Genomic DNA, 25,814 nt, shown 5'->3' with positions numbered 1-25,814 from the left:
GCAGCAAGCCAAGTGGTAAGGAGCAAACAGGTGGGTGTTTAGAAGTGAGAGGTCCCAGATTGAGAGAGGGCTCAAGCCAGGCCGAGAAATACTCCCACCCCCATGCATAAATTTTGTGCATTGGGCCTCTAGTATATTTGATAAAGGATCAATATCCAGAATATACAGAGAATAGCTAAAAATTAACAAGAAACAAGCAACCCGATTAAAAAATGGGCAAAGGATTTAAGTAGACATTTCTCAAAAGAAGATATATGAATGGCTAAATATACATACCACACAATACTCAGGGAAATGCAAGTTAAAACCACAATGAAATACCACCACACACCTGTTAGGATACCCACTACAAAAAAAAAAAAAAAAAAAAAAAAGGAAGGAGGAAAAAGAGGAAGGGAGGAAGGGAAGGAAAAAGGGAGAAAGGGAGGGAGGGAGGGAGGAAGAGAGGAGGGAAGGAAGGAAAGAAGTATTGGTGAGAATGTGAAGAAATTGAAAACAAAAAAACAAAAAAAAATTGGAAACTGTGTACATTGTTAGTGGGAATGCAACATGGCACAGCATGACGGACAAGCATGGTTATGCTACACAGAAAAGCTATCATTTAGAATCAACGGACAAATAAAGAGCTTCACAGATAAGAAAAAGCTAAAGGAGTTCATTACCACCAAACCAGTATTATAAGAAACTAGAGGTCGGGTGCATGACATTCATGTATTGAGGGTGGGGGTAAGGGGAAGCAGGAGTCCCTCAGCCTGGCCTGCGCCCTCTCACAGTCTGGGACCCCATGGGGGATATCTGCCATCCAGCTTAGGCCGCTCCACAGGGAACAGGCCTAAGTTAGCACATGGACATTCCTTAATGCTGCCACGGAGGCAGAGGCAGGAGAGGCTCCCTCTACTGCTGCTGTGAACCTGGCTTCTGGCTGAGTGGTGCTCCCCCTGTGGGAGCTCACTAACCAGGTGGCAGCTCCTGCATTGAGCATCTGCCCCCTGGTGGTTAGTGCACATCATAGCGACTGGTCATAAAGCCATTCGGTCTATTTGCATATTAGCCTTTTATTATATAGGATGATAAAAAGCTTCTTTAAAAAATATATAAATATATAATATAAGTAATAAAATGACAGTAACTACATACCTATCAATAATATTTTTAAATGTAAATGCATTAAATGTTAAAATAAAAAAACATGGAGTGGCCGAAACCAGTTTGGCTCCGTGGTAGAGCGTCAGTCTGCGTACTGAAAGGTCCTGGTTCGATTCTGGTCAAGGGCATGTACCTTGGTTGTGGGCACATCCCCGGTAGGGGGTGTGCAAGAGGCAGTTGTTCGATGTTTCTCTCTCATTGACGTTTCTAGCTCTCTATCCCTCTCCCTTCCTCTCTGTAAAAAATCATAAAATATATTTTTTTAAAAACAAAAAAAACATAGAGTGGCTGAATGAATAAGAAAACAAGACTTTTACATACACTATTGACAAGAGACTCAATTCAGATGGGAGGATGCACAGACTGAAAGTAAAGTGATGGGAAAAGATATTCCTTAAAAATTGAAATAAACAAAAAAGCTGTGGTAGCAATTACTTATACCAGGCAAAACAGGTTTTAAAACAGGCTATCACAAGAGAAAAGTAGGACCCAGCAATTTCATCTCTGGGTATTTATCCAGAAATCCAAAACACTAATTTGAAATGACATATGCATCCATATGAAGCATTATCTACAATAGTCAAGATATGGGAGCAACCTTATTGTTCATCAATGGATGAATGGATAAAAAAGTGCTACATATACACAATGGAATATCCCTCAGTGACAAAAAAGAAATAAAATCTTGCCATCTGGAACAACATGAATGGACTGGACTTAGAGGATATTGTGCTGAGTTAAATAAGTCTGACAAAGACAAATGCCATATTATTTCATTTATATGTGCAATCTAATAAACAAACAAACAAATAAATGGAAAAACTAACTCATATATATAGAAAACATTTTGATGGTTTCAAGATAAGAGGAAGGTTGGGTGGAATGGGTGAAAAGGAAGAAAGAATTAAGTAGTACAAATTGAATGGAGAGAGGAGGTGAGAAAGGCAGGCCCAGACTGAAGCTGAGTTCACACTCTTAACAGTGAACCCTGAGGAGTTCTAGGCAATTAAAAAAATTAGATTTGGAACTGGTGGAAGCCAGCCTTGGTACACAGCTACACCCTCTCACATGCACCCACACCCAGCAGAGGCAGCCACAAACTGCAGATCACGTGGTAGCTCCACACAGGTACCCCAGGGCTGGTCACAGGTAGTGTCTGGCATTGAGCTGTGCTGGAGTTCTCAAAAATCCCCAGAAACAGTACACGCAGTGGCAGGCTTCAGACCACAACAGAGCACAATCCAATTAGCTTCACAAGTGGCACTTCAAACAGGAGATCCTAGCAGGCACCAGACACTGGGCCAATTCCCCTTTGTGGAGTCATCTGTCAACAGCTGCTTGAACACTGTTGTTGGGGTCAGTTCTCATAATCAGGGGCCAGCCTGACAGTCAACTCACCTACAAACAGGCCAACAGCAATCAAGACACAACTACAACAAGAGGGCTCACAAAATCATACAAGAAACATTCCTGGATCATCCAGTTCAGGTGACCATGAAGATTATGCCACTGAGCCCCAGAAGACATCTAGTATGTAAGCCACCATACCATGATTGGGAATCACAACAGACCTACCAAATACACAGAAACGAATACAGCAAGGCAACTAAAATGGAGGGCAAAGAAACATGGCCCAAGTGAAATAACAAAATAAATCCCCATTAAAAGTACTAAATAAAATGAAGGCAACCAAGCTATCAGAAGCAGAGTTTAAAACGAAGGTTATAAGGATGCTCAAGGAATTTAGAAGAAAAATGGATGATCACAATTAGAACTTAAAGCAAGCATAAAATGGGATATAAAACCATAAAAGTCAGAAATAAAGAATACATTATCTCAAATGGAGAGCACACTAGAAAGAATCAACAGCGGGTTAGATGAAGCAGAGGATCGAATCAACAATTTGAAGGACAAGATAGCACAGTGGTCGGCAAACTGCAGCTTGCAAGTCACATGCAGCTTGCGAGCCATGGTTTGCTGCTTTGTTGACTGATGAGTTTGCTGACCACTGACCTAGAATCCTAATTCCAATAATTACAGACCGTTGTTGTTCCTTGTGATTAAGCCCCTATCCCAGTGGTCGGCAAACTCATTAGTCAACAGAGCGGCAAACCGCGGCTCGAGAGCCACATGTGACTTGCAAGCTGCAGTTTGCCAGCAATTGAGATAGCTGAAAACACCCAAGCAAAGCTGAAAGGAAAAAAAAGAATTAAAAAGAAAAATTAAAAAAAATAATTAAAAAGAAAGTCTAAGGTACCTCTGGGACATCAAGTGTAACAACATCCGCATCATAGGGGTACCAGAAAAAGAAAATAATGATCAAGGGATTGAGAACCTATTTGAAGAAATGACAGAAACTTTTTCTAACCTGGTGAAGGAAATAGGCATACAAGCCCAAGAAGCGCAAAGTCCCAAACAAGACGAACCCAAAAAGGCCCACACCAAGATACGTCATAATTAAAAAGTCAAAAGTTAAAGACAAAGAAAGACTCTTAAAAGCAGCAAAAGAAAGAAAGACTGTTATCTACAAGGGAGATTACCTGATTTCCCAATATAAACTGCCAGAAGGGATTAGCACAAAATATTCAATGTAAGAACCTACAACCCAAGCAAAGCTATCGTTTAGAATTGGAGGATAGATAAAGAGCTTCCTAGACAAGGAAAAGTTAAGGAACTTCATTACCATCAAATTAGTATCATATGAAATGTTAAAGAAACTTCTAAAGAGAATTCAAATGATTTCAGGGTAGGTGCAAAATACATTTACCTGCTCCAGGTAAAAACTGGATTTACATCTAATTATAAAGCAATAAACCTGAATAATCAACTTAAGTCTTGCTGAACTGAAATATTATAACCAAGGATTTCCCAAAAAAGCCACATAGAGACTGGAAAGAAGCACAAAGACCCAAAGAGAGTTGGATCCCAAAACTATGTATGACAGATGAGAAGCCAGAAGGTGCACAGAGACATACAATGGAGAGACAAATGAAAGAGCAAGAGAAATCCCCAAAAAAGGAATTAAATTAAATGGAAACAACCAAGATATCAGATGCAGAGTCTAAAATAACGGTTATAAGGATCAAGGATCTTAAGGGAAGAATGGATGATTTCAGTGAGAATTAAACAAAGAGAAGGTCAACATTAAAAAGAACATAGGAACCATAAAAACAGACAGAAATGAAAAATACAATATCTGAAATGAAAGATACATAAGATGGGATCAATAGCACTTAGGTGAAACAGAGAATCAAATCAGTGATTTAGGAGACAAGATAACAGTAAGCACCCAAGCAGAGCATCAAAAAGAAAATTACAAAAATGAGGAGAGTCTAAGGGACCTCTGGGACAACATCAAGGGTAACAACATCCGTATTATAGGTGTACCAGAAGGAGGAGAGGGTGAGCAAGTGATTGAAAACTTGTTTGAAGAAATAATGGCTGAAAATTTACCCAACCTAATGAAAGAAAAAGTCATACAAAGTTCAGGAAGCACAGTCTCCTAGTCAAGATAAACAAAATCAGTCCTACACCAAGACACATCATATGCTGCTCTGTTGACTAATGAGTTTGCCTACGATTGGGATACGGGCTTAATTAAAATGGCAAAGGTTAAAGACAAAGACAGAATCTTAAAAGCAGCAAGGGAGAGACATTTAGTTACCTACAAGGGAGCTCCCATAAGGCTCTCAGCTGATTTCTCAACAGAAATACTTCAAACCTGAAAGGATAGGCATGAAATATTCAAAGTGATGAAAACCAATGATCTACAACCAAGACAACTCTATCCACCAAGGCAATCTTTTAAAATTGAAGAAGAAATAAAGAGCTTTTCAGACAAAAAAAAGTAAATGAGTTCATTCTATTAAAACCAGTATTGCTAACAATGTAAAAAAAGCCTGCTTTAAGAAGAAGAAAGAGATAGGGAAACATAGATATAAAGAATGAAATGACAATAAATAAGTACCTATCAATAATAATTTTAAAGGTAAATGAATTAAATGCTCCACTCAGAAGACATAGGGTAGCGAAATGGATAAGAAAATATGACTCATATATGTGCTGTGTACAAGAGACCCACCTCAAAGCAAGATACACAAAAACTGAAAGTGAAGTGTTGGAAAACAATGTTCCGTGAAAATGGAAATTTAAAAAAGCTAAGGTAGCAATACTTATGTCAGACAAAATAGGCTTCAAAACATGGCTATAACAAGAGGCAAAGATTGTCACTACCCATTACTAAAGGGTTCAAGCCCACAAGAAGCTATAACCCTTGTAAACATACATGCACCCAACATAGGAGCCCCTAAAGTATATAAAAATATTAGTTTTGAAACCATTAAAATCCTAGAAGAAAACATTGCAGTATAATCCTAGACATTTGTCTTAGCAATATTTTTTCTGGTATATTTTCCCAGGCAAAGGAAACAAAAGAAAAAAATAAACAAATGGGACTACATCAGACTAAAAGTTTTTGCATAGCAAATGGAACCATCAACAAATTAAACATACAACCCACTGAATGGTAGAACATATTCACCAATGATACATCTTATAGAAATTAATATCCAAAAATTATTATTTTTTTCTTAATATTGAGTTTTTTGTTTGTTTTTTAATATATTTTTAGTGATTTCAGATAGGAAGGGAGAGGGACAGATAAAAACATCAATTATGAGAGAGTTATTTTTTCATCTGCCTCCTGCACACCCTCTACAGGGAATTTCTCCCTCAACCAGGCATGTGCCCTTGGCCAGAATCAAACCCAGAACCCTTCAGTCCGCAGTCTGACGCTCTGTCCACTGAGCCAAACTGGCTAGGGCTAATATCCAAAATTTATAAAGAATTCAGACAGCTCAGCACTCAAAAAACAAACAATCCAATTAAAAAGTGGGCAGAGGATCTGAATAGATGCTTCTCCAAAGAGGATATGGAAATGGCCAAAAGACATACGAAAAAATGTTCAACATCACTAATTACCAGAGAGATGCAAACTAAAATGACAATGAGATACCACCTCACACCTGTCAGAATGGCTACCATCAATAAATTAACAAACAACAGTGTTGGTGAGGATGTGAAGAAAAGGGAACCCTAGTGCACTGCTGGTGGGAATGCAGACTGGTACAACCGCTGTGGAAAACATATGGAGGTGCCTCAAAAAAAAAAAAAAAAAATTTAAAAATGGAACTGCCATTTGACCCAGTGACCCCACTTCTAGAAATATATCCTAAGAAACCTGAAACACCAATCAGGAAAAATATATGCACCCCTATGTTCATAGCAGCATTATGTAAAACTAGAGGCCCAGTGCACAAAATTCATACATGGATAGGATCCCTTAGGCCTGGCTGGCGATCAAGGCCAATTAGGGCCTTCCTTCCCCTGGCTACTGGTTGGGGCCTTCCTTCATTCTATGCCACCCCCCCTGGTGGTCAGCACACGTCATAGCAAGTGGTTGAACTCCCAGTCAGTTGAACTCCCAAGGGGACAATTTGCATATTAGCCTTTTATTATATAGGATAACTAGGATCTGGAAGCAGCCCAAGTGCCCATCAGTAGATGAGCAGATAAAAGAGCTGTGGAATATTTACATAATGGAATACTACTTGGCCATGGGAAAAAAAAGAATCTTACCTTTTGCAATGGCATAAATGGACCTGGAGATTATTTTGCTAAGTAAAATAAGCCAGTCAGAGAAGAACAGATACCATATGATCTCACTCATATGTGGAATCTAATGAACAAAATAAGCTGACAAACAAAATAGAAACAGGCATGGATACCCAGAACAGACTGACAGCTGTCAGAGGGGAGTGAGTTTGGATATGGATAAAAGAAGGTGAAAGGATTAAAAACTAAAATTTAAAAATCATACTATAGGACTTTACTTACAGTGGAATCTAAAGAACAAAATAAACAAACAAAATAGAAACAGACTCATAGATACAGAGAACAGAGTATAGTTGCCAAGAGGATAGTGGGATTGGAATAGTTGATTAAGAAGATGAAGAGATTAAGAAGAACAAATTGGGCCCTGGATAGTGTGGCTCAGTTGGTTGGAACATAATCCCGTACACTGAAAGGTTGTGGATTTAATTCCAGTTGTGAGTTTGGTCCCGTTTGGGTAACATATGGGAGGCAACCAGTCCATGTTTCTTTCTCTCTTTCTCTCCCCCTTATCCTCTCTCTAAAATCAATATGATGTTCTCGGGTGAGGATTAAGAAAAAAAGTAGAAATTGGTAGTTATAGAACAGTCACAGGGTTATAAATTACAGCAGAGTCAATAATATTGTAATAACTCTGTATGGGGCCAAATGGATACTTGAAATATCAGGACAACCACTTTGTAAAGTATATGGTTATCTAAGCACTTTGCTGGATACCTGAAACTAATATAGAATAATACTGAATGTAAACTGTTATTAAAATTATTTTAATTTTAAAAATTATTTAAAAGAAGTACAGCCCTAGCCAGTTTGGCTCAGTGGATAGAGTGTCAGCCTGCAGACTGAAGGGTCCCAGTTTCAATTCTGGTCAAGAACACATGCCCAGGTTGCAGGCTCAGTTCCCAGTAGAGGGCATGCAGGAGGCAGCCAATCAATGATTCTCTCTCATCATTGATGTTTCTATCTCCTCTTCCCTCTTCCTTCCTCTCCAAAATCAATAAAAATATATATTAAAACAAAATAAAAGAGATACAAATTGGTAGTTACAAAATAGTCATATCATTGTAACTATAGAATAGGGAATATAATCAATAATATTGAGTAATTTTTTATGGTGTAAAATGGATACTAGATTTATCAGGTAGTCACTTTGTAAACTACATACATGTCTAATAACTATGTTGTACACCTGAATAACTTGTATGTTAACTATAATTTAAAAATAAGAAAAGTATTTACAAAAAAGAAAGAAAACAGTATGGTGGTTGCTCAAAAAAATTAAACATAGAATTACCATAAGATCCAGCAATTCCACTTCTACATATACGCTCAAAAGAATTGAAAGCAGGGTCTCAAAAGGAGATCTGTATACCCATGTTCATAACAGCATTTTCATAATAGCTAAAATGTGAACTCAACACAAGTGTCCACCCACAGATGCACAGATAAGCAAAATGTTTTATGTATTTACAGGGAATATTCTTTAGCCTTAAAAAGTATGGAGATTCTGACACATGCTATGACATGGGTGAACCTTGACATTATGCTAAGTGAAGTAAGCCAGGTACAAAATAACTACCATGTATAATTTCACTTAGATGCAGTAGGTAGGGGAGTTAAAATTATAGAAACAGAAAATAGAATGGTGGTTTCCAGGGGCTTGGGAAAGGAGTAAATGAAGTAGTATTTAATGAGTTCAGTGTTTCAGCTTTTCAAGATAAAAAAAATTCTTTATATATATATTATTGATTTTTCACAGAGAAGAAGAGAGAGGGATAGAGAGTTAGAAACATTGATGAGAGAGAATCATGGATCAACTGCCTATTGCACACCCCCTACTGGGGATGTGCCCGCAACCAAGGTACATGCCCTTGACCGGAATCGAACCTGGGACCTTTCAGTCCTCAGGCCGACACTCTATCCACTGAGCCAAACCGGTTTCCGCAAGATAATAAGAATTCTTGAGGTAGATGGTGGCAAGGGTTGCCCAACAATGTGAATGTACTTACTGCCACACAGTTAACATGACTAAAACAGTAAATCTTGTCATGTGCGCTTTACCACAATAAAAAATTCTAAAAAAAAGAAGTGGATATAAGACTTTAAGACCTTGGGTTTTATATAGTGAAAGGGAACCCTAAGGATCTATTTAAAGACATAAAACTCTCTTTGGCCAGGGTTGCACAGTGGTTGGAAAATTTGCCCTCACTTCCTGGTCAAGGGCTCAATCAAGGGTGAGTACTTGGGTTGCAGGTTTAATCCCTGGCCCCAATCAAAGCATCTTCAGGAGGCAACCAATCTCTTTCTTTCTCTCTCTCTTCCCCCCTTCCTTCCTCCCTCCCTTCCACTCTCTCTAAAAAAATTAATGGAAAAAATATCCTCAGGTGGGATTAGCAAAAAGAAAAAAAAAAAGACATAAACCTTACTTAACAACCATAATATACAAACTATCCTTTGGAACCTTGGAGCTATAAGGGTGGTATGTCTTTGTAATGAGTTCCTATCCCTAGTCTGAGTATTAAAACACAAGCGATGAGGACAGTAACAGCTGCCTTGGAAAAAGGATGGTTGGGGAGAAGGTGTTAGTGGTTCACTGGGGTGCTAATGCTATAGTCAGGCCTGCTACTGTTCCTTGGAAAGAGCTGGTCCTAGAAATGGTCCTTTTCTTTTATCTGGTTCATCAAAAGGAACTCTTATACCAACCTTGATAATGGATCGTGGTAACGTTAAGAAATGACTTCCTAGGGGACTTTGTCAAAACCCACCTGGCAGCTCAGCGTGGCTCCGAAGTGGCCAGTGCCTGGGAGCAGTGGAAACCACATGCTAACTCTTCACTCATCTTTTCACATGGACCATATTTCTTCCCAGGCTCAGACATCTAAACTTTATTTTAGTTTTGTCAAATACATCCTACAGTCAGTTCTCACAGTCATTTCCTTAAGTGGAACAAGTTTGGGAAGAGTTTACTCTGCATACTACAGATTAGGTTCTTAGCATTTTTTGAAATTCAACAATATGCATAATGATGATTATTAGTCTTACATTATTTTTAAAATTATCTACAGCTTACCTACTCTTTTACCTGCTGCTGCATTATTTCCATTCATTCCAATACCACGGGCAGACTACAATTAAAACAGAAAACATCTATGGTGTGAATTAATGGAGAACAGAATTAAAGATCACCAAGCATGGAATACTTGTACTTTATTACAAAAATGTTGTTGGATTTTCGTTTAAAATTATCTGACCGAATTCTGATTCTCACATCCAGCAATATTGTACTAATTACTTATGTTTAAAAGAGTATAATGTAATGGCCCAAATAAAAGTTCTCATTTGGAGAAAAATTAATAAAAACAGCATTTAAAAATACAGTATCTCCCCCCTCCCCCACATCCATGGTTTTGCTTGCCAGTTTCAGTTACCTAAAGTTAACCAATATTTAGTCTGAAAATATTAAATGGAAAATTCCAGAAATAAACAATTCATAAATTTTAAATTGTATGAGTAGCAGAAATCTCACTCTATCCTGCCCAGGATGTGAACCATCGTTTTCAGAAAATCCAAACTCAGTTGATCTCATGTGGGCATTATATCATCTCACATTATCACAACAAGAAGAAGGGTGAGCCCGATACAGTAAAATATTTTAAGAGAGAGAAAAATTATGTTCACATAACTTTTATTACAGTATATTGCTATAATTATTCTATTTTATTAGTCATTGTTAATATCTTACTGTGCATAATTCATAAATTAAATTTTATCACAAATATGCATGTACAGGAAAAACATAGTCTATATGAGTTTGGTATTATCATGGTTTCAGATATCCACTGCAGGCATTGAAACAAATCCCCCACACCTTGGTGGGGGAGGGCGAGGAACTACTGTAATAAGTTGTCTACACAAAATTATTTTCAAGTTACAGTTTGCAATTTAGGACTAAAAAATTATTTAAAAATCACCTATCACAAAGATTTTCTACAAAGTAGATAAAGAAACTATTAAAAGAAGTCAACCGTAGGCCTCCTTATTTATGTAAATAAAAAATAAACTTTAAATATGTTGAGTCATTACAAGGACAACTACTAGAATATATTGAAAAGCATATACTTACTAGATAAAAATCTGTAGATTCTAACTGGGGAGAACTTTTCCGAATGCATTCTTCCTGAAAATGCTGGAGGTTTGTAGACAGCCCAATTCCAGAGGTCCGAAGCCTACCCACCCCACGCGTGCTCTGTACCCCGTCTCTGCTTGCGCTCCGGGCCAGCGAAGCAAGAAAACCTATATTATTTACACAACCGACAGGCTCTTTGGAAGCCTTGTTAGCCATTTCTGTGATATCCCGAGCCTCAACTTTAGAAATAATATCAGATCTTTTCCCAGGTGAATCAACTTTTACCGCTCGAAAGCGAGTAGTCCTAGAGAAAGAAGAGTCCGTTATATTTCGAACATCCAATGACCGGAGCACATTCTGTGAAGCAGAGGACTGGAGATTCCGAGACTCGAAACATTTCGACTGTCTCTGTGGCTTCACCAGGGAATGATGGAGTGACATGGGTGTAGAACAGTGAAGAGGTGACAGGAGTCTGCTCTTGTGAGGACTTAATTCACGGTTGTTGAGAACTGTATTCTCTACTGATTCACCGCTCAACATTCTTGCAACGTGTTTAAGATGCTGCTCTGTAGCTTTCAACCCTTTGTCAGGATTGACCTTCCGTGTGCTTTCTAAGCCACTGCTCTGTTCATCAATATTTCCTTCTGAAAGCAAAGGAAACGAACCCACTTCGGGTAGAAGTGATTTTTCAGTTACACACTCTTCAGAAGCTGGAATTAAAACAGTGTCATCCTCATTATTAGGTGACAAATTTCCTGAAAAGTGCTTTGTCCGCCTCGGCAGGGATGGTCCAAGATGGAGCACAGAGTCAGCAAACTCTTTGTCATTTTCCAGCTCCACATGGGTTATCTGAGGTGACAGTTTTGTGCTACCATTGGAATGAGACTGCGTGTTACTCTCCCAGTTAGCATCTTCCTTCAGGAAATCACCAGTTATGGATGATACGGGTCTATCAGCAGCGGGCAGGGCTGTCAAACTTGAAATTGCATTGCTGGATGTTTCAGGCAGACAGGCATTCCCAGGAGAAGGTAAACAAGACTGCCCAATGTGGGGGAGAACTCGTAACAATCTGTGCCGAGTAGCTGCAGTGGAACTACTAGAAGATCGAGGAGTTACAGGTGGGCGAGGTTTTACCTTGACAGCTTTCTTAGGCTAAAAGAAAAGAGTGAATATGTAATTCCTTTACATGAATTCATTGTACTAGCCATTTATATAATTCATTTCATGTGCCCATTAATAGAAATTAATGAAGGAAGGAGATGCGATTTGCTGTAAAACATTGGCATTTTGATTACCTTAATTTAAAATATTAAAATATTAAGCTATGGTAGAAAATAATTTTGCTATCTTCATTAAGTATAATTTTCTGAGAATAATTTTATTTTCTCACTTCTAATTATCATATTTTTGCTATAAAGAAACATCATTGATTATATTAGATACTAGAGGCCCAGTACACAAAATTGTGCACTCAGAGGGCCTCAGCCCAGCCTGTGCCCTCTCACAGTCTGGGAGCCCTTGAGGGATGACTGACTAATGGCTTAGGCCTGCTCCCCCGTTCATCCTTAGCACTGTCACGGAAGTAGGAGAGGCTCCCACCACTGCTGCTGCGCTTGCCAGCTGTGAGCCAGGCTCAGAGCTTCTGGCTGAGTGGTGCTCCCCCTGTGGGAACGCACTGACCACCAGGGGGCAGCTCCTGCGTTGAGCATCTGCCCTCTGGTGGTCAGAGCATGTCATAGTGACTGGTCGTTCCACCATTTGGTTAATTTGTATATTAGCCTTTTATTATATTAAATGACATTGCTGACCTATTTTAGATCCCAAACAACTCTTACTAGTAAGATGAGTAAGTGGTTGGTAAGGTAGGTATTGCAGAAAAGAGTTAACAGGACTAAACTGCTTTCCTTGAAAAGCCCTGTTGCAATATTGGTCCTTGGCTGGTTCTGGGAACGTGTATTGAAGACGGTTCCCACCACCCTGGATGATAAGAGTGGCTCATTGTGCTTAACCAGTTTGTGAAAACAATATGGTTTATGGCAAACACCAGCTTTTCTTCTGGGAGTGATTTGGGAGTATGCTAGGCAGAGGGTATCTACATAAACAGCCTCTAATAAAACACCTGAGCACAGAATCTCTAATGTGCCTCCCTAGTAGACAACATTCTATCGATACATGTGCTGATAAAACCGACTGAAAGAGGAATTAAGTACATCCTCTGAGACTCCACCAGGAAAGGATCTGGAAAGCTTGTGCCTGGTTTCCCTTTTCCCTTTGCCGCTTTTGCTTTGTACCCTTTCCCTGTAATAAATCTTAGCCATGAATACAATTATATGCTAGTCTTGAGTCTTCCCAGCAAACCATTCAACCTGGGAGTGTCTATGAGTCCCTGATACAGTAGGTTTTAGATTTTAATAAAAGTATCACAACAATTCACAATGTTATGGAAAAAGTTGAAAATTAAAGATGATATTAGTATCCGGATGGAGTGGAATACCTGATGACATACCAATACTTCCATCCTAGAAATACAAGAAAGGCTAGATACCATGAGGTAAGAAGTAAGGAGCTAAGAATCCACACCACCCCCCCCCCCCCAAAAAAAAATGTTGGAAAGATATGCTGGCTCCTATAGCTACTTTTATCCTAGGGCCATTGTCTTGCAAATTTGCACTTCTATACTCAGCACAAATATTCTTCAAAAATGGTGTGGCTCAAATGGTTGGAATGTGATACCATACACCAAAAGGTTGTGGGTTCGATTCCTGGTCAGAAAGGCACATACTTAGGTTGCACATAGGAAGGCAACAGATTGATGTTTCTTATATCGATTTTCTCTCTCTCTCTCTCTTTGCCTCTTCTCCTCTCTGTAAAATCAATAAGCATGTACTTGGGTAAGTAAAATAAATAAATAATAAATAAATAAATAAATAAATAAATAAATAAATACAGGTGTTGACTTCAGGGCTGTAGAGATCAATGGTGCTTGCCTAAATCTGAATTTCTCCATGAATTCTTAAAAAAAAAAAAAAAAAAAAAAAAAAAAAAAAAAAAAAACCTATACAGATCAACAACATAAGCAAATAAAATCACCCATAAACCATACCTTCATCAAAACTAAAAGATAGACAAAATTAATTTAAAATTACCTGTAAGTAGGCAAATACTCAAATCCAGGAAACTCATCTACAAAGCCTATGCCTATGGTGAGAGTGTGGAACAAGACAAAACAGAAGAAAGAAAGGAGGGAAGGAGGGGAGAAAGGGAGGAGGGAAAAACAGGTGTGGATAAACTAGAGCTACTGGAACAAATACAAAATAAACCCAAAAAGAGAAAATTCCACTTCATTATGAAAAATGCTGAAAGTAGCAGGTCTAATATCTAGGGTACTAAAACACAGGCTACTACGAGGAAATAAAAAGAAAGTGACTTAAAATGTTCAAGACCTGAGGAGACAGCTTCAAGAAGGCACTTCTGAAGCAAAAAGGGGTGAGCGAAAAGGAAAAGGCACCCATTTAGCACTTGGCAGTGAAGGTAAAGAAGGCAGCAGGAAGTGACAGAAAGAATCCCATACACACAAAAGGGCATCACAAAATCATCAACACAGCAACCCCACCTTTCAGTAAACAGTGCCATTGGTTTAAAACACGGCATTTCACTTCGCAGAGAGAAGAGGGTGAACTGAAATCTGCCATTTACTTTGCCACACGAAATCCTCACTTTGGGCCCTAGCTGGGCAGCTCAGTTGTTTGGCGCATCATTTGGTCCATCAAAAGGTTGCGGGTTCGATTCCCAATCAGGGCATATACCTGAAATGCGGGTTTGATGCCCCCATCCAGGCGTGTTGAGAGGAAACCAGGCCATGTTTCTCACGCTGATGTTTTTGTTTTTTTTCTCTCTCTCTAAAAATCAATAACTGGGAGAACCAAGATGGCAGCGTAGATAAAGCCGCGTACTCGCCGCCTCCCACAACCACATCAAAATTACAACTAAAATACAGAATAACCATAATTCAGAGCTGCCTGAAAGCTGGCTGAGTGGAAGTCCTGCGACTTGAGAGACCGGTAGGAGGGCGGAGGCTGGAACGGGCTGGTCTGACACAGGCTTTCCTAATTGGAGAGATGTCTTCGCTGCGGAGGCTGCCATGACGAGCAAGGCGTCTCAGCCCCACACTGGAGCTCCACCGCAGGATTCCAGAGCTGGGAAGGGAATCCCCTAACTCTGAGCTGTGAAAACCAGTGGGATTGTGGCTGAGTGACATGGAGGCTTCTGGAGACCCAGGTGTTTCTCTTAAAGGGCCGGCGCACAAACTTACTTGATCTCCCTGAGCTCCAGCACCAGGCAGTTTGGGGTCCCAGACACATACGGGGAGGAAACAGAGTGTCTGGTATCAGGGCAGGAACTCAGGGACAGCTTTCTCCCAGAAGAGTGTGCTCACAGGGGTCATTGTTCCTGTGCTGGGACCTCCCTGTTGCAGGGCTGACCAGCAGCCATATATGAGCCTTCATCAGCCAAGCTCACACTTTTGCTCCATCCTGGTGATTCCCTGAGACCCCACCCCATCTAATTTGCATCCCCATCCAAGCCATTTGCAGCAGCTTTTCCATATTAATGGCCCATCCTGGTTCAGGCTTCCCTTTGCTGAAACAAGCTACAGTTGGGTCAGCATGCCCCAAAACCAGCAATAAAAGGCCCAAAACTCAGCACTAGCACCTGCTTGCCTTGATTCACAGCTGGGTCCTGCCTGGCACTTCCAAACCCAATACAAATAGCAAGCATCTGCAAATCTCTCTGTAGCACCTGTCCGGTGGCCTCAGGCAGTGGCTGACTTTGGACCTCCCTGCAGGCCCTAGAGCCAGTGCATCCTGGCTTCAGACCATAACAGAGTACAACTTTGCACATCCATGAGTGACACTCAAGAGGTAGACTCAGTGAGCAACCACCTACAGAACTAAAGAAAGAAACTGACACAAACACAATAACAGTAGGGCACCCAAATATCCCATTGACAGTTATGAATATACCAGTAGCATCCAAACAACAATCAATAAGGAAATATTGGTCTTAAATGACACATTAGACCAAAAGAATATAATTGGCATATACAGAGCCTTTCATCCCACACACCAGTTACACATTCTTTTCCAGTGCAAATGGACAGTTGCAGTATTCTGCAACACAAAAAGCAACCTCATCGCCGAAACCGGTTTGGCTCAGTGGATAGAGCATTGGTCTGCAGACTGAAAGGTCCCAGGTTCGATTCTGGTCAAGGGCATGTACCTTGGTTGCGGACACATCCCCAGTAGGGGGTTTACAAGAGGCAGCTAATCAATGATTCTCTCTCATTGATGTTTCTAACTCTCTATCCCTCTCTCTTCCTTGTATGCATGCATATAAGCCTAACCAATGGACACAGACAACAGGGGGTGAGGGCATGAGTGGGGGGAGGGGGTGTTGAGGGAGTAATGGGAGGATAAGGACACATGTAACACATTAATCAGTAAAGAAAAAAAATATGAAAAAAAAAAGTCATGAGTTCAATTCCTGGTCAAGGTCACATACGTGGGTTGCAAATTCAATCCCCACTCTAGTCAGGATACATGTGGGTGGCAACCAATTGATGTTTCTCTCTCACATCAATGTCTCTCTCTCTCTCTCTCTCTCTCTCTCTCTCTCTCGATCTCTCCACCTCACTCTCCCCCCTTCACCCCCTGCTCCCTCTCTTTCTCTCTAAAACTCAATAGAAAAATGTATCTTCCGGTGAGGATTAAGAAAACAAAAAAGGTGAGATCAAATGATACACACACAACTGAGAATGACAACACGACTTTTGGGGTGCAGCAAAAGTGGTGTAAAAGGCAAATTTATATCATTGCAGGTTTATCTTAAAAAAACAAGAAAAATTCCAAATAAACAACCTAACATTATATCTAAAAAAAAAAAAGTAAAAGAAGAACAAAAAGCAACCCAAAGCCAGTAGAAGAAAGGAAATAATAAAATTAGGGCAGAATTAAATAGAGACCAAAAAGACAATATAAAATATTAATGTAACAAGTAACTGGTTCATTAAAAATATTAATAAAATTGACAAATTTCTGGCTAGACTCACTAAGGAAAAAAGAGAAAATACTCAAATAGGCAAAATCAGAAATACAAAATAAGTTATGGACTCCACAGATATACAAAGGATCATACAGAATACTATAAAAGATTATATGCCACCAAATTCAATAATCTAGAAGAAATGCACAGTTTCTTAAAAATATGTAACCAAGAACTGGAGTCAAGAACTAACATAAGAGTTGAAACAAAGTAAAAAATGATTTTTAAAGATTATATTTTCCACAAAAGTAAAAATAAAGCCATTTTTAAAATGGAAAAAAAAAGTAAAATAAGTACATGATTTTAACTTAGTAAGTGGAGTCAAAAGATATCTTTCAGAGATTGAAAATAAAAAAAGATTAAATAAGGAAAGGCAGATCAAGGCCGTGATAAGTGACATTAGTATAAAGATGAACAATAGAAAAGGAAACAAAAGTCTTCTGAAGGACCAAAAAGTAAGCACACACATACACACACACACACATATCCATACATACTAAAAACAAGACCATAAACTATAAATATAACAAAATAATAAGACATTGAGACCAAATATAAAAGTCACACCAATAAATGTCAAAGTGATTAATTAAGTTATCTATCTTTTAAAATTTAAAATTGGTTCACAATGCTGAAACCGGTTTGGCTCAGAGGATAGAACATCGGCCTGCGGACTGAAAGGTCCCAGATTCGATTCCAGTCGAGGGCATGTATCTTGGTTGCGGGCACATACCCAGTAGGGGGTGTGGTGTGCAAGAGGCAGCTGATCAATGATTCTCTCTCATTGATGTTTCTCTCTCATTGATGTTTCTAACTCTCTATCCCTCTCTCTTCCTCTCTGTAAAAAATCAATAAAATATATATTTTTTAAAAAGTACATTATAAAATAATAATAAAAAAAATTAAAATAAAATTGGTTCACAAGCAAAAACCAATTCCATACTTTATGGAAAACACATACCTAAAACAAAGTATCTCAAAAGTTAATGGAGACCTAGCTGGTTTGGCTCAGTGGATAGAGTGTTGGCTTGTGGACTGAAGGGTTCTGGATTCGATTCCAGTCAAAAGCACATTCCTGGGTTATGGGTTCGATCCCACTAGGGATCTCTCTTATCATTGATGTGTCTAGCTTTCTCCCTCTCCCTTCCTCTCTGAAATCAGTATGTGTGTGTGTGTGTGTGTGTGTGTGTGTGTGTGTGTATATATATATATATATATATATATATATATATACACTTTTTTTTTAAAGAATACATGAAGCGCACAGAACCCCAAGCAAGAGGAATCCAAAGAAGACCACACTAAGACACATCATAATTAAAATTCCAAAGGCAAAAGATAAAGAGAGAATCTTGAAAGCAGCAAGAGAAAAACAGTTACCTACAAGGGAGTACCCATACGACTGTCAGCTGATTTCTCAACAGAAACTATGCAGGCCAGAAGGGAGTGGCAAGAAATATTCAAAGTGATGAATAGCAAGAACCTACAACCAAGATTACTCTACCCAGCAAAGCTATCATTCAGAATTGAAGGTCAGATAAAGAGCTTCATGACAAGAAAAAGCTAAAGGAGTTCATCACCACCAAACCAGGATTACATGAAATGATGAAGGGTATTCTTTAAGAAGAGGAAGAAGAAGGAAAAGATAAAGGTAAAAACTATGAACAACAAAAAGACATCAAACACATTCCTACCAACAAGTGAATCTAAAAATCAAGTGAATAAAAAATCTGAGGAACAAAATGGACTGGTGAATACAATAGAATCAGGACATAGAAAGGGAATGGACTGACAATTCTCAGGGGGAAGGGGGTCTGAGGAGTGCAGGAAGAGATTGGACAAACATCTTACACCTATGGATGAAATCAATAGTCGGGGGTAAGGGGGTGGGGTAGGGAATCGGGGGTGGGGGGGGAGAGGAACACCTGTAATAATCTGAACAATAAAGATGTATTATATAAAAAATAAAAGAGAAAATATCAAGTCAAATTGCAAATTTTCTTTAAAAAATATAATTCAAGTACTACAAATTGATATTTTGTGCTCCCTGTTATGTTACACTGAGAAGAATACATGACCTCTGTAATATTCTGCCAAAAATGTTTAACCTGCATCTAATTACAATGAAACAATCAAATTCAAATTGAAAAATAAAACAACTGTTCTATACTCTTCAAAAATATTTGATATGAATGTTCAAAAAACATTAAGAAACAGTTCTGTAGAAACATTACAACTAAATGTAATCCCATATTAGAAACAGAACAAAAATCAAAAAACAAAACAAAATATTATCAAGTACATTACTGAGACATGGAAAAATATGAATACAGATAACATAATGTATAGCAACAAAAGTTACTTATATAACTAGAGTGGTTATGTAGGAGAAGGCCCTTGATCTTGGAAGATATATTCTATATAATAAAGAGGTAATATACAAGTTGACCATCACTCCAATACAAAAGATGGCTGTCCCCATGTGGTCAAAGATGGCCATCCCATGTGCACACAGATGGCCACCACAAGATGGCCAGCAGGGGAGGGCAGTTGTAGGTGATTAGGCCAACTAGCACATGAAAAGATGCTCAATATCACTAATCATTAGAAAAATTCAAATCAAAACTACAATGAAATATCAAATATTTCATACTGATTAGGATGGCTACTAAAATAACAAAAAAATAAGTATTGGTGAGGATGAAGAGAAATTGGAATCCCTGTACACTATTGGTGGGATTGTAAGATAGCGCAACTGATATGGAAAACAGCATGACAGTTCCTCAAAAAATTAAAAACAGAATTTCCATATAATCCTGAAATTCTGGGTATATATCCAAAAGAATTGAAAGTGAGATATCAAAGACATATCTACTAGTATATACCCATGTTCATAACATTTTTTACAACAGCCAAAAGGCAGAAACACACACACACACACACACACACACACACACACTAGAGGCCCCATGCATGGCTTGCCTCGGCTCTTGCAGCCTGGGCTTCATCTGGAAGGTCATTTGACTAGATGGTCTAATTAGCACATTATACTTTTATTATTATAAATACAATGGAATACACAACCTTAAAAATTATGGAAATTGTGACATCTATATATATATATAAAAGCCTAAGCAACTGAACGACCAGTTGAAGGTCACTATGACGTGCACTGACTACCAGGGGGAAGACACTCAATGCAGGAGCTGTCCCGTGGTGCTCCCACAGCGGGAGCACCACTCAGCTGACTGACAGGCTCCAAATGCTGGGGTCATGGCTGTTGAGCGCAGCTATGGCGACAGGAGCCACGAGCCTCTCTTGCCTCCGCGGTGGCGGCAGCAGCAGGCAGCAATGGCAGGCGCAGTGGGGCTGGGATGAGCCAGCGTGGCACGGCACTTGGCCAGGGCTTGGGCTCCTGCCTCACTGCCTGTGGCTTTGCGCACTACTACATGCCTCAGGGGATGTTGGACTGCCGGTTTCAGCCTAGGCCTGCGGGGATCGGGCCGAAACCGGCAGTCCAACATCCCCTGAGAGATCCTGAATTGCGAGAGAGCACAGGCCAGGCTGAGAGACCCCACGGGTGCACGAATCCGTGCCTGTAGTGTACTATAACATGGATGGATCTTGAGGATATGGCTGAGTGAAATAAGTCAGTTACAAAAAACCAACACTATATAATTCCACTTATATGAGGCATCTACAGAGTCAAATTCATAGAAACAGTAGAATTGTGGTTGCCAGAGGCTGGGGATGTAGGAAAATAGGAAGTTGTTTAATGAACATAGTTTCCGTTTGAACGATGAAAAAGTTCTAGAGATTGGTTGTGCAACAGTGTGAATGTACATAACACTACTCAACAGCATGTACACTTAGAAATGGTTAAGACGGCATATTTAACGTTATGTGTATTTTAGCACAAGGAAAATTTAAAAAAATTTTAAATGTTAATTATAGAATCTAGGTGGTAGATAAACAGATTATCACTAAAATTCTTTCAACTTTGCTGTATATTGAGAAAAAAAAAAGGAAAATTACGGACCAACTTCTCTGGTGAACGAAAATCCTATATAAAATAATAGCAAACTAAATCTAAAGACACAAAAAGGGAAAATCCTCACATCCAAGAGTGGTTCATTCTAAGACTATAAGAATGATTTCATACGTTTGGATTTCTTCCGACTTATTATTTATAAATCTGTTAATCTAAAATATTAGACTATCCAGATATCTTTTTGTTATTGACTCCTAATTTTATTTCGTTGTAGTACAAGAGGATTTTGCTAAATGAAATAAGCAAGACAGAGAAAGACAAATACCATATGATCTCACTTATATGTGGAATCTAGTGAACAAAATAAACTGATGAGCAAAACAGAAACAGGGGCATGGATACATGGAGCAGACTGGCAGCTGTCACAGGGAAGGTGGGCGGGGAATAAATGAAAGAAGGTGAAGAAATTAGCTAAAGAACTCAGAGACCCAGATAACGGTGTGGTGATGGCCAGAGGGAAGGGGTGGAGGTGGGGGGAAAAATGAGGGAAACATGTAATAGTGTCAGCAATAAAAATAAAGTTAAAAAGGAAGCATTCTTTTCAAAATATTGGGCCTTATTTGTTAGCATGTGTACAGTTTATCTTAGTAAATGTTCCGTGTGCCCTTTTTAAGAATGTGTATTCTGCTTTTGTTACCAGTAGGTGGAGTATTCTCTAAATGTCAGTTGGGACAAGGAGGTATTGTTAAGCCTTTTTGTGTCCTTTCTGATTGTTTATCTTTTCTATCCATTTTCTGGGAGTGGAAATGTAGAAATCTTCTATAATAATAAAAGCATAATATGCTAATTAGACTGGACAGCCAAATGACATTCCAGACATCCTTCTGGACAACTTTCCGGACGAAGCCCGGGCTCTGAGAGCCGAGGCAGCCGCCACGTCTGCGAGGGCCAAGCTCCTTGCACAGATTTTGTGCATTGGGCCTCAGAATTCTAATATAACTATGAATTTGTCTGTTTATCTTTGTAGCTTTTGCTTAATATATTCTGAAGTTTAGTTGTTAGGTACATAAACATTTAGGATTATGGGAAATTTTTCTTCAACCTACCTCATATTATATTTTAAAAAAGGTTTTGTTTCAAATGGATTGTAAATCTAAGTGAGAAAGGAACAATCATAGAGCTTTTGAAGAAAAACACAAGGCATGTCTTCAAGACCTTGTGGAAGGTAAAGACTTTATTAAAAGGCTATGAAAATAGATAATCATAAAGGGAAAACTGGTAAGTTAGCATACATTAAAATAAAGAATACCTACTAAAAGAATGAGAAAGAGCAAACTGTGTATAAATAACACTTCTGACAAAAACCTTATATCCATAGTAACAAAATGCCTATAAAAAGCAATAAGCAAAGGTAGATGACCCAATCTAGAAAATGAGCAAAAGACTTTAACAGTTACTGACAAGTCAAGAATTTTTTTAAAATATGATACATTTATATAACGGTTGGTATAAAAGTCAGTATCTTAATGGCCAATAAGCATATGAAAAACTTAACATTGTTCCTCATCAGAGAAATGTAAATGAAAATCACTACACACCCACCATAGTGGTTAAAATGGAAAAGACCGACAATAGCAAGTGATAAGGATATGGTATAAACTAGAACTCTAGTGCTGCTGATGGACATGTCAATTGATTCAGACACTTGGCAAAATGGTTTGGCACAGAAACTAAAGTTACATATATACCTACCCCATGACTATAAGACAATTCCTAGGCACATGCCCCAAAGAAGAGTGAGTATGTCCACCAAAGACATGTATAAGAATGTTCAAAAGCAGCTTTATTGTTGAAAAGCCAAAAACTAGAAACAACCCAAATGCCTGTCAAAAGGAGAAGAAACAATCATAAGTATAGTCTTACAGTGGAATAGGATACAGCAGTAAAAAAGATTGAACTCGTGCATACAACACCACGATGGGTTGTAAAACTATTATGGGTTGAGCATAAAAAACAAGGCCAAAAAAAGGAGAAGAGGGAACATATTATTTCACTTATACAAAGTTCAAAAATAGGCAGAACTAATTAATGGTGACAAATAGAAATGGTAGGTTATAAGGAAAATTAGAGAGGAAGGTCCATTTTAATTTTAGTTGTTCCTACATGAGTTTATATTAATGTAAAAATTCATCTAGCTGTACATTAAACATTTGTGAATTTTATTGTATGTACATATAATAGTTCAATAAAGATAATGGGACAAGCTATTGATAGAGTGAAAAGCCAAGTAACAGAAGGGTGATTATCCTATTTAATAAAGACGGAATATGCAAATTGACCATCAAGCCATAACAAGATGGCTGCATCCATAGTAGAGGCGGGGATCCCATAACACAAGATGGCTGTGTCTACAGGGGCCGAGTCCCCCTAATGAGCCTTAATGAGCAATCAGCAGGGACCTAAGGCTGTGTGATGCTGGGCCGGGGCAGGGGATCTGAGGCTGTGCCCCTGCTTGGCGGGACTTAACAGGGGACCTTAGGCCACACCCCTGCCCCAGCACCAAACTGGGGGACCTCAGGCAGCACATCCCCCACCATGCAGGGCTTGACAGGGGACCTCAGGCTGCACCCCCTGCCCCAGCTAATATATATATGTGTGTGTGTGTGTGTGTGTGTGTGTGTGTGTGTGTGTGTATGCATATATGTACATATATATAAATATATACATATATATACACATATATAAACATACACATATATTATATTTGAGACAAAGGACTTATATCTAAAATACATGGCCTGAGGTCTCCCCCCCAAAAAATCAATAAGCAGCCTTAGCTAATTTGGCTCAGTGGAAAGAGCATCGGCCCTTGGATTGAGGAGTCCTGTGTTTGATTGCAGTCAAGGGCATGTACCTTGGTTGCAGGCTCAATGCCTGGCCCTAGTCAGGGCCTATGTGGGAAGCAACCAATCGATGTCTCTCTCATATCGATGTTTCTCTGCCTTTTGTCTCCGCCCCCTTCCATTCCACTTTCTTTCTTAAAAAAAAAAATCAATGGGAAAATATCCTTGGGTGAGGATTAACAACAAAAAAATCATTAAGCAAAAAACATACAACTCAGTAGAAAATTGGTAATATTTGAAAAGGCAGCTTGCAAAAAAGGATATGGAAATACTCAATAAACATATGAAGGAAGCTCCACCTCATTAGTCCAAGTAGTGCAGATTAAAACTGTGATATGATGACTCTACACAAATAAAAGATGACCATACAAACACTAGTAAGAATGCATGAAAACTGCAAGTCTCACTCATTATGGAACAAAATGTTAATCGGTGCCATTACTTTGGAATCACACTGGAAAACTGACAATATCTAGTGAAGCTGACCATAGGCATAGTCTTTGTCAACGCCCAAAGATGTCCATAATAAGTAAATATAAATGCAGCATTAAAAGTAATTGTAAGATTAAGATGAGGCTATCTTTATCCTCAGCTTCAGAACTATGGCAATTTTAAAATCATTAATTACTTTAAGTGCAATATAATCACATGAAATTTGTTGCTAGTCTATACAAAACAATTCATCACTTTTAACATCTCAATAAATTACTGAGGCCAAAAACTTGAGATGAATAATACTTTATAAATAATCTTTCACAATTCCCAGCAGACATCACTACGCGAGCCTGCAGGGATAACTAGAGAAAGGCCTGGCCAAGTGGCGGCAGCTTCACCTTTTTGCTGAGATTCATGTTCTCCATCTTAGCCTTCAGCAGCTTCATCTTGTTCATCGTTATTGAGTTTTCAATTATCTGTTGCCCAGAAGGAGAAGGCTCAATTTCTTCATCCTCATCAGTATACAAATTATACACGGAACCACCACTGCAAAGAAAACGATAATTACCGTCGTTATGTGCCAATACATGCCCAATGACTAAAAATACTCAATGTGCCATAGAAACTATAGATGCTGCTAATGACAAAGCAGCAAATCCATCTTGTCAATGTAAATTTAAGGCAAATGTATTTTTTAAAATGGAGTTTAGGAGAAAAAAGTTAATGGGGCTAAGTAAGTTTTCAGTAAGGCTAATCTAGCCTTACTGAAAACTGTAGGACAGCTGAGCTTTTCTGAGGTCGATATAGCATAAGGGAAGGTCTTTTCGGCTCTACCATTCCCACAGGAGCGAACTCCACAAGAATGACCTGGTTTATTCTATCATATCAGCCAAGGCCGGCAATTCTGCAACCCAGGCCACAAGCTGGTCAAATTCCCGTTAATCAGAATGAAAAAGAAATTGACACAGAGAAGAAGTCCTGATTTTTATTCATCCTGAGAGGATTCTCAGTTGAAAGTTAAAAAAAAAAAAAAAAAAAAAAGGAACTCATACAGAGGTGTCATCTGGTCATCCAAACAGTTTCTTAAAGAACAACAACAAAATGCAGATAACTTAAGATTTTTCTCTGTGTGTTTAGAAGAGCATACATTTTAAATGAAAAAGACACCCCAGGCAAGTCATGACCCAAATTATTAAACATGTAACACATTTCAATTATTGATTAATTATGACATTTGTTCATATCTTAACATAATTATTATTTGGGATCCCTTTTCTTTGACTACACAATGCAATGCATTTATCACACTATCTTCATATTTATATTTACATATCCATCCCTCTTACTCCACCATATGTACAGTTGAAAGCAGTTGCTAGGCTTTTTCATCTCCTAGTCTTAGTACCTGGCACAATGCTTGGCACATATTCAAAAAATGTTTGTT

At 38.7% G+C, this 25,814-nt stretch overlaps 1 protein-coding gene across 4 annotated transcripts in view; it reads right to left on the bottom strand.

Annotated features, from left to right (window-relative positions):
• Positions 1 to 25,814, bottom strand: part of ZFAND4 (zinc finger AN1-type containing 4) — an 82,747-nt gene that overhangs the window by 7,856 nt on the left and 49,077 nt on the right. For all 4 annotated transcript variants that reach the window (XM_084904735.1, XM_084904737.1, XM_084904736.1 and 1 more), the window contains 2 exons: positions 24,769 to 24,916; positions 10,940 to 12,094 (listed from right to left, as the gene is read on the bottom strand). In XM_084904735.1, the coding sequence (XP_084760861.1) occupies positions 10,940 to 12,094; positions 24,769 to 24,916 (1,303 nt within the window). The remainder of the gene's footprint in view (positions 1 to 10,939; positions 12,095 to 24,768; positions 24,917 to 25,814) is intronic.

Source organism: Pipistrellus hanaki (assembly GCF_964339955.1).
Source record: "Pipistrellus hanaki genome assembly, chromosome: 14".
Taxonomy (NCBI): Eukaryota; Metazoa; Chordata; class Mammalia; order Chiroptera; family Vespertilionidae; genus Pipistrellus; species Pipistrellus hanaki.
Note: the sequence above shows the minus strand (reverse complement) of the source record. Positions and strands in the feature narration are given on the sequence as shown.